This window comes from Lolium rigidum, chromosome 3 (genome assembly GCF_022539505.1).
Source record: "Lolium rigidum isolate FL_2022 chromosome 3, APGP_CSIRO_Lrig_0.1, whole genome shotgun sequence".
Lineage (NCBI taxonomy): Eukaryota > Viridiplantae > Streptophyta > Magnoliopsida > Poales > Poaceae > Lolium > Lolium rigidum.
Window position 1 is genome coordinate 111,609,047 of NC_061510.1, and position 10,235 is coordinate 111,619,281.

The 10,235-nt window shown below is 48.2% G+C and overlaps 1 protein-coding gene across 1 annotated transcript; it reads right to left on the reverse strand.

The window, feature by feature from the left end:
* Nucleotides 1-5,956: 5,956 nt before the first annotated feature.
* Nucleotides 5,957-8,919, reverse strand: LOC124695351 (pyruvate decarboxylase 2-like). The gene is made up of 6 exons (XM_047228207.1): nt 8,347-8,919; nt 8,048-8,211; nt 6,724-7,374; nt 6,511-6,628; nt 6,220-6,408; nt 5,957-6,127 (listed from the first exon to the last, which is right to left on the reverse strand). The coding sequence occupies exons 1-6, from the start codon at nt 8,917-8,919 to the stop codon at nt 5,957-5,959; spliced, it is 1,866 nt and encodes a 621-aa protein (XP_047084163.1).
* Nucleotides 8,920-10,235: the final 1,316 nt, after the last annotated feature.

The following is a 10,235-nucleotide window of genomic DNA, read 5'->3' on the forward strand; positions in this document are numbered from 1 at the left end:
AGACAGAGAGAGCAGTGCTCGCGTCTTCCCGATACAGTGATCGTGGCTATCGTCAGTAATGATGTCACCTTGCCAAGAGAAAATCTCGGCTATGAAGATTAATGAAATTGGCGACAGTAAAAGACTATTGACTATCTCGAGAGCCTTTGACCAAATACAAAGTTTTTGATCAAATGCTCGGGGGCTACTCTGGAAAAAAGAAAAACTCGAGTATGATAAAATAGAAATGGCGAGAGCCTATGATCAAAAGCAAGCATTTGTTCATAGCCTCGGGGGCTACTCCCATCGGGAGCGCTGGTCGCGCACCCGATAAAAATAAAAAGCTCGAGAAAGAATAACAATATAGCGACATAAGGCGTTAAAGTGTTGAGCCTACAACCAAGAACAAGTCCTTGGCTGTAGCCTCGGGGGCTACTCCCATCGGGAACGCTGTTCGCGTGCCCGATGAAATTATAAAAAGTATAGTGAGCATATTTTGAGTTATACAAATAACTCTACATATACTCCCATCGGGAAGACAAGATAAGTCATCCGTTGACTCGATAAAATGTGCTATTCCAATAGCCGAAAAAGCACTCGATAATATATTCTCAGAGCGCCAAAGCTGCGAATAATCTCTGAATGCCGCAAAACTCTGCGAAGGTAAGACCCCAGATCCGTTCTGAGCGGCGTGGCACCGTCTCTGACGTCGGTTTGCTACTTTTTTCCGTATCAACAGATACGAAGAAAAATCCTAATGGACACGTTAGGTACCCGATAAAACATGACTGGGACTCGACAGATGGTAAGACCTTAAGCGGCACTTGTCGAGTTAACACCAGTATCCCGAGATCATGTCCAGGGACGTGATCTTGAAGTAGGTTTTTGCGGATTGCCACTAGAGCAGTTAACTAGTACCTGATCCATCAGATGAACTAGCCCCAACTACCATTATCCCTGTACAATATATAATTGCGTATCCAAAGATATGTGATAAGCTTGGCAGAGTTATTGGATGATTATAAAATTGGAGATTTTCCCTGATTCTTCGATTCAAGCAAAATCTCGGGGGCTACTGACATAGGCATCCCCAATGGGCCTGCCAAATATGGTACCCAGGGTTTACCGAAGGCCCATGAGTTGAAGAATATGAAGTTTGGAAGCCCAAGTTAGTACCAAGTAAAGTTAGAGTTGTATTAGGAAATATAGACTTGTAATTTTATGTGACGGGTTAGAAACCCTCCCGGACTCTGTAACTTGTGTATTACGAATCCCTCGGCTCCGCCTCCTATATAAGGGGGAGTCGAGGGACAAAGAAAGGATCAACTCATTGTTTCACGCAACCCTAGTTTTCATAATCGTCGAGTACTTTTCGGCTGAAACCTTCGAGATCTACTTGCCCTCTACTTCCAACTAAACCCTAGTCTACAATCTGTAGGCATTGATAAGTTAATCCCTTGTCACCTGGCTCCCCTGGCGCTGCCTCTTCGCCCATATATTCCTTCGTATCGGAAAATCCTAGGACCGAGAGCCAAAATACGAGAAAAGTTACTGAGACGTCGCCGTCGTCAATCCCATCTCGGGGGATTCTGAAGATCTCCTCCGGCACCCTGCCGGAGAGGGGAATCATCACCGGAGGGCTGTACATCACCATGCCCGCCTCCGGACTGATGTGTGAGTAGTTTATCCTTGGACTATGGGTCCATAGCAGTAGCTAGATGGTTGTCTTCTCCTATTATGCCATCATGTTTAGATCTTGTGAGCTGCCTATCATCATCAGGATCATCTTATTGTAATGCTACATGTTGTGTTTGTTGGGATCCGATGAATATGGAATACTATGTCAAGTTGATTATCGATCTATCATATATGTGTTGTTTATGATCTTGCATGCTCTCCGTTGCTAGTAGAGGCTCTGGCCAAGTTGATACTTGTAACTCCAAGAGGGAGTATTTATGCTAGATAGTGGGTTCATGCCTCCATTGAATCTGGGACAGTGAAAAAAAGTTCTAAGGTTGTGGATGTGCTGTTGCCACTAGGGATAAAACATCAATGCTTTGTCTAAGGATATTTGTATTGTTTACATTACGCACAATACTTAATGCAATTGTCTGTTGTTTGCAACTTAATGCTGGAAGGGGTGTGGATGCTAACCCGAAGGTGGACTTTTTAGGCATAGATGCATGCTGGATAGCGGTCTATGTTCTTTGTCGTAATGCCCTAAGTAAATCTCATAGTAGTCATCATGATATGTATGTGCATTGTTATGCTCTCTCTATTTGTCAATTGCCCAACTGTAATTTGTTCACCCAACATGTTATTTATCTTATTGGAGAGACACCACTAGTGAACTGTGGACCCCGTCCATTCTTTTACATCTGAAATACAACCTACTGCAATCATTGTTCTCTGTTGTTCTTTGCAAGCAAACATCATTCTCCACACCATACATTTAATCCTTTGTTTACAGCAAGCCGGTGAGATTGACAACCTCACTGTTAAGTTGGGGCAAAGTATCTTGATTGTGTTGTGCAGGTTCCACGTTGGCGCCGGAATCCCTGGTGTTGCGCCGCACTACACTCCTTCACCAACAACCTTCATGTGGCCTTCATCTCCTACTGGTTCGATAAACCTTGGTTTCTTATGAGGGAAAACTTGCTGCCGTACGCATCACACCTTCCTCTTGGGGTTCCCAACGGACGTGTGATTTACCGTCACGAGAAGCTACTTTCTGGCACCGTTGCAAGCCCTGTCACGCGCCAGCAGACGCCGGGGCGGCGGCCCCGGGAAGATGGTGGAGGGGCGTTCGTTGAGGCGGCCGTTTGGACGGCGCAGTGCGGCGCGGTCGTGGCGCAGCTGGAGGGGCCGGCGGGCAGAGCGGGCCATCCGGGCCCGATCTGGGCCACGAGGGGCGGCGAGGCGGGTCAAGGTGGTGGTGGCGGCTGCTCGCCGGCTTCTCCGGCATGGTGGAGACGGCGGAGATCGTGCTCTGGGCGAGGCTGCGGGGAGGTTTCTGTGCTGGCGCTCGCCGGCGTTCGTGGGCCAGGGCGGTGGCCCTGGCCAGTGGCGGCCCTCCCTAGGGCATGTTGGAGTGCTGCGCGAGGTTGGGGTGGCCGTGAGGGGCACAATGATGGTTCTGCCGGCGCCCGGAGGTCGGCCGGCGGTGCAGTCCAGGGATGGGTGTGGCGGCCGTGGTGGTGATGGTGGTTGAGGGAAGGGAGGTGGTCTGGGCATGAAGCAGGATGGCATGATAAGCTCTGGGCTAATGCCTTGTCCTCGGTGGCTGGCCGGCCGGCAGCTGGCCGAGGCCGGCGATGGCGACGGCTTCGGGCGCCGCTTCGTTCTTGAAGGCATCGCCGAGGTGATGTTTTTTCATCCTGTCTGGAAAATCTCCGGGGTAATCCCTAGATCCGCCGTGATTGGTCGATGGCGGCGCTCTTGTGTCGTCTTCCTTCTTGAGGGCATCGATTTGGAGCTGCTTTGGTCGGAGGGACCCGTGGAAGATGGTTGGTGTTGGCGTCGTGGGCTGCGTGGCAACGATGACAATGGTGAGCGGATCGGAGTTGCGGCGTGTTCTTCGTCACCCCTGCCATGATGGTGAAGTCGGAGCTGCGAGGCGACTTGTGGCAACGATGCCACTTGATTGGTGCTTGCGTCGGTGCAAGGCGTGCAACTTTCTCCTATGAAGGTCACATTTGAAGTCGAAGCTGCCTCCTCCTCGACGTGCTTGGGGGTCGACTGTTTGGCATAGGCTCACATTGGCTCCAGTGTCGTTCGCGGCGAGGGTCTCGGTGGTGGTCGTCTAAGGTGAAGTCGGAATCGCTGGCTCGTGGAGGAGTAACGACGATGACGCTCGATGACATCCTCATCGATGGCTTTTCTTCTCGATGGCGTGTGTGCTCCGTGTGGGTAGCCAGGTTGGCGGGGTGTCCAGTGTGTGTTGTTGGTTTTCGCCCAATTTTCTCCTAAAAAATTGGGCACTTTCTTCTTAATTAATGGATGAGGCAAAGCTTTTGCCTCCGTTTCAAAAAAATAAGATAAGCGCTATAAGATTTCTATAGGATTAGTTTCTATAGGATATATTTCTATAAATCAAACAACTAGTGTAGAAAAATTTCCATAGAATCTAAATCCTACATTATTCCGATACGAATCCTATGAATCAAACATGATAAAATATTAATCCACCAACATTGCAAGTGGGGAAGAACTTTTGACAAAAGACAATTTGAGGGGATGACTGGACATTGTATGGTCTGTGGGTGCTGCAGATGATAGCATAAAGCATTTTTGTTTTAATATTGTCCTGTTACAAGATTTGTGTGGAATATGCTTCAGGCGTTCAATACCCAATTGAACCTAGTAAAAGTATGGCTGAACTGGGAAGCTGGGTGCATAATTGCCAGGGGCAAGATGGGATGACAATGCAATGAAGATCTACTTAGTTGCTACTTTTAGGAACAAAGCAGGTTTCAGTAATATTATTCCTAATGATCCTTGAGATATTATCTATATGATTTGTCACTGTATTGATTGGAGCGAATTACCCTTAGGGCATAAATATATGATGTACTCCTATGATAAAGTACTAATCGATGAGGAGTAAAGAAAAAGCTTATATGATGTAATACACACATGCATCTTTGCCGATATGGAACCAATTGATATTCTTAGGCAAAACTAAGTTAGAAAGTATTTAAGAATTGAAAAAGAGTGGCCTCTAGCCGAATTTCATGTTAGATCCTCTAGACATGGATACATAGCATTACTAAAATTCTTCATACATAACCTGTTATAACAAAATGGTTAATACTCCATGCACTTGAAAATCTAAGGCAAATGTGTTTTATCCTAATATTTGAAGTATTATAGAAAATATACCAACATCGACAAGATCAAACCAATATTATTAGATTCATCATGAAGTATTTTTTATATTATATTTAAATCTTACTAACTTTAACCAAATATTTCGGTAAAAATATCGCCTTATTTTGGAAAGGAAGGTGTAAGAGCCAAAGACCACTCACAGATATTTACAAGAATAAAATTACTTGTTGAGCAAACCAAATGTGCCTCTTATATGTACTAATACGTCCTCCTTCCGTCTGTAAAAGGTTGTCTTAGATTTATCTAAATTTGTATGTTGCCTAAAGTCAAACATATATAATGATATTCGTCGTTTCGAAAACCCAAACGTTCAAATATTTATACTCCGTATTACAATTCTTTAAGATTTTATACTTACATGCTATTCTTGTTGAGCCGTCCATACACAACTAAATTATGCGAGTAAAGTATTGCCACCTCAAACGGTGAAACCATAGGTCCACCACCGACTAAGGGCCACTTCTTTTGGGCTTCTCCGGTGGCTTCTGGGAGAAGCTTCTCCCCACCAGCTTCTCCCAGAAACCCGGACCCTAAATTTTTTCTGGCTTATATTCTAGTTTGGGCTAAATAAGATTATAAGCCAGAACATATTTGAGGTTCGGGCTTCTGGGAGAAGCTGGTGGGGAGAAGCTTCTTCCAGAAGCCGCTGAAGAAGCCGAAAAGAAGTGGCCCTAAAACCTCTGCTAGCATCTATCAGCGCTAGATAGCATTCAAAAAAAAAAAATGTCATTTGCATGTCACGGCACTGGATAGCGTCATGGCGATAGGTGCACAGAAGTTCAGATAAGAAGGAAAACTAAATTTTCTTGATATCTTTTGCCTCAAAGAGAGAAAAAAATCTCAAAGACGAATAGTAGGAAATTCACAGAAGCAGAACGCAGAGACAAACAGAGCTACCGAACATATGGATACATTAACAGAAGGGCAACAATCGACTAGTACACAGGAAATTTTCTGGCGGCCAACGAGATGCTAGGTACATGCTAGACATGAGTCACATGCTAAGGATTTTCCGGAGGCCAACGTGCTAGGTGCATGCTAAACAATCTACTTAGTGAGACAGAGGAGGGTAAGCTTGATCTACTGTCTACTGAGGGTTGGGTAGCCTGGAGTTGGCTGCAGAGACCCTGGAGCCCCATTCCAGCAGCTCTTTGCTCGTGTCGTCCTTGTGCGCGATCACCTCGATGAAACACAGGGAGTCCTTCTTCTCCCCCAGAGCCATCTCAATCGCTGCCGTCAGCTCCTCCTCGCACTTTACCTGCAGAGATCACAATATCCATCAGCAGAAATTTCAGGAGCCAGGCCTCAGTGTGATGTTTGCACTGGTCTACGCAATGGATCATCGCTTACCTTAGCAGTCCAGCATTTGCCCTCCCCATTGTGGATTGCGTCCACAAGGCCGGTGTAGTTCCAGTTCTTGATGACATTATAAGGTCCGTCATGGATCTCCACCTCGATAGTGTACCCGCCATTGTTGATCAGGAAAATTATGCTGTTCTGCCCGCACCGCAGCATCGTCGACACATCCTGGGCAGTCACCTATAATTTCCACAAGATCAGATTAGGAACACAAGATCAGATTAGGAACACACTATAATTTCCACAAGATAGCAACATATAAGGTACTGCAAGAAATTTCACCTGGAAGCTCCCATCACCAATGCAGGCGATCACACGCTTGTCATTCGCCCCTTGAGCGTATCCAAGCAATGCACCCACTGACCATCCAATTGAACCATACTGCATTTGGAATTCATACCTGAAGTGTGCAAACAACCCTGCTCAGTACAAGGCAATGAACAAGGAAACATACAAAGTCACAGCAGTGCAAAGTCAGAATGTAAGAATGCTTACCCACAGCCCTCAGGCAGCTTCAGCTTCTGGCAGTTGAACCAGGAATCACCAGTCTCTGCGATCACCGCATTGTCACCCGTAAGCATCTTCTGGATGTGCTTGAAGAGCACATTGACACGCAGCGGCTCATTCTCCTCACACTGCATCAGCTGGCCCTCAGGCACAAAGATCCTCTTGTAGTTCTCGTAGGCAGTGGTATTCTTCTTCACCCGCTTCGCCAGTTCAGACAAGTATTCCTTCATCATGACACAGCCGAATGCCGGGCCGTTCCCAACAATGACACGGTCAGGCTGCACGATGATGGCCTTGTCCTTGTTGAGGAGGAAAGAATAACCAACAGAGCTGTAGTCATTGAAGATAGGGCCTGCGAAGATGTAGGCGTCAGCCGACTCGACGATCTCAGCACAGAATGCGGTGCTGACAGCGCCCCAATAGGTGCCAAGGAAGTGGGGGTGCGTCTCTGGAACAAGGCCCTTGGCCGATGGCATTGTCGCATAGGCATAGCCACTGGCATCCACAAGGTCGATGAAGGCCTTCTGTGATTTTGCAACGCGCAATTTGGGGCCGCCGACAAGCACCGGCTTCACAGCCTTGTTCAGGAACTGGACGGTTGCCTCCACTGCAGCCTCGCGCCCCATCTTATTGCTCATCCTGCAATTTCACTCACAACACAGTGCAATTCATTAGAATGCATAGCCAATACAATTTATTTCATCAGGAGGCTAATCAACTTATAGTGAAACGTCACAAAACACTCATTAAATTCATCAGATAAGATAAGTCAAAGAGCATCAACGAAATAGGTACACTACACTACTGAATCAACTATCCCAGCATAGGACTACTGGATCAACTAGGCAAATCATTTGGGTAAATACTAAAATCTTAAGCTCCCAGCAGATCATTAAATTTATCAGATAACTCAGATAGCAACAAATGCAAATCTAGAGTCAAAACATCACTCTACACACTAGATAATTTGGTGGAAATGTTCAACGGTCCAAACTTATTGCTTATCCTACAATTTCACAAAAACAGTTCAATCCATTGTTAGATGGCTTCACATATAATGTATATTCATATTAAATTGATGCAAGTCAAATAGTATCAAAATTCCCTATGTTAAATTGTCAATGCTAAATTGCAAATGATTCCAGTATGCGCAGTATTGGGAGTTCCCAGCAGTTTCAAGACATGCAAATCAACAGTTAAAAGACAAAGCGCAGTAGACAAGTTGGGGGAAATGCCCCATGATCTAACGCTGTTGCATAATAACTGGGAAAAATCCTGTGACTCGCGAGATGAACAGAGCAGAGGATGGTACCTGGGGGTGAGGAAGAAGGGGACTGGGTCGCGGCTAAATGTGGGGTGGGTTAGCCCGGGGAGGTTGCAGCTGATGCTGAGGTACACCGGCTTGCTCTCCCTCAGCGCCGTGGCAACCGCCGTGTCGATCTGCTCGTGCGCGTCGTCCAGATTGGTCACCACTGCCTGAATCCACAAACAACAGGGCGAACCCAACAAATTACGACTACAGTACATCGGTTTGAAGGAAAATCCCCAACAAATAGCAGGAATCATGAAGAGGCGATGCATGTCGATCTGGCAAACGCCGCGCGCGGGTACCTGGTGGCAGGTGACGGTCTGGAAGCAGCGGAGCTCCTGGGAGAAGTCGGGGACGCCGATGGTGTGGTGGAGGATGCGGTTGGTGCCGTAGTCGTTGGAGTTGGGCCCGCCGGCGATGCAGATGACGGGGAGGTTCTCGCTGTAGGCCCCCGCGATGGCGTTGAGGACGCTGAGCCCCCCGACGGTGAAGGTGACGGCGCAGGCCCCCACGCCGCGGGCGCGCGCGTAGCCGTCGGCCGCGTACCCGGCGTTGAGCTCGTTGCAGCAGCCGACGAGGCGCAGGCCGGGCTCCGCGATGAGGTGGTCGAGCAGCGTGAGGTTGAAGTCCCCGGGCACGGCGAAGACGTCGCCGACGCCCACCTGCACCAGCCGCCGCGCCAGGTGCCGCCCCAGCGACGCCTCGCCAGCGGACGCCGGTGCCGCCGCGCCGTTCGCGGCAGCCGGCGACGCGCCGTTCACGGGCCCGACGTCGATGTCCATCACGGACTGGGTGGAGGAGTACGGAGCAGAGCCGTTGTGGGGTTCGGGGGAATGTGGTAAACCTTGGTCGAGTTTTTGTTTCTTCGACGACATTTGTGCGAGTAGTGTGTGTCAGGCCTGGTGTGTGTTGATGTGGTTGACGACGAGAGGCAGGTGGCCTCACTTTATACACAGGTGGCACATGGGGAGCGAACTGCGATTTACTTCTAAGAGCAGGGGTGTTCGAGCAAAACGCGCCTTCTTTACTTCGGGAAAGGCAAAAACCACGTACCACGCAGCGCCCGCCGCGGAGACTTTGCCTAGGTCCACTGTCAGCTGCACAGATACTAGGAGTATCAGCCTAGCATCTTTGGCCATGGTAATGAGGAATGCCTCGATCCAGGGTTGGGAACTTTGGGCGTCACAGGTTCACAGCGGTATTTGGTTTGCGGCGCAAGTCGCGGTTTTAATTCTTGTTTGCTGCGCAAGGTGAGCTTGTGCTCTGTGTTGGACTCGCTCGATCCAGTGAGTGGCTACGTCCACCGACCTGTCACGTGTGAGCTGAAATAGGGAGCAAAACACGGAACCAATGGCCGTATTTTCCAGCAAACATTTCTTTTGCACAAAAGTTCATTCTCAAAAATGCCAGAAATAAATACTTCCTCGGGCTCTAAATACTTTCACAAATTTAGCAAAAACGAAAGTTAAAATATGTCTATATTTTATTAAACCCACAACAAATATTTAGACCCGAAGGGAGTGTAAACATGTCGTATTAAAAGAAAAAATACAATACATAAGATCTCTAACTGAGACACCTAATAATTGGTTAGAAGACTAAAAGTTGGCCGAAACCGCACCTAACAGATCCCTTATACGGTTAGAGGAGGGAAAATTATAAGAGTCGATCACTAAAACTAGCCTAGCTCTATTTACATGACCGCGCCACCAGCGAGTATAATTTCCCCCACCCCCGTCGGTGCCGATGACCTCGACTACTGCCGGAATCAAACCGGAGCTCCCTTCCGCAACCCTATCGGCTCTATTACAGCGAAATAGTCCATCGCGCTCAAGGTTTTGTGAAGAAAGAGGTTGGGGACAAAAAGCGTGGTGAAAGGCAACGCATCGGCGACGAAGGCCGGCGGCAAGGGCATGGCCAAGGTCGCTTCGGAGGCGGGCATGGATGCTTGCCCTCTCCTTGTTTCGATCGGCGCTCGGGGGGGGGGGAGAAGCACGATGATAGCAATGAAGATGCTCACCAAGGCGGAGGATAACAAAAATAAGAGGAAGGCGGTGGCACCTACGTCACTCCTTGTCTAGCGGCTCGTACCACGTCTCTGGCCACCTCTACGCGTCCCTGGTCGACGTGTGCGGCACAGCCTTTACCGAGGTCAATGTCCAACTTTACTTTAGTCCACTCTGTCATTGGA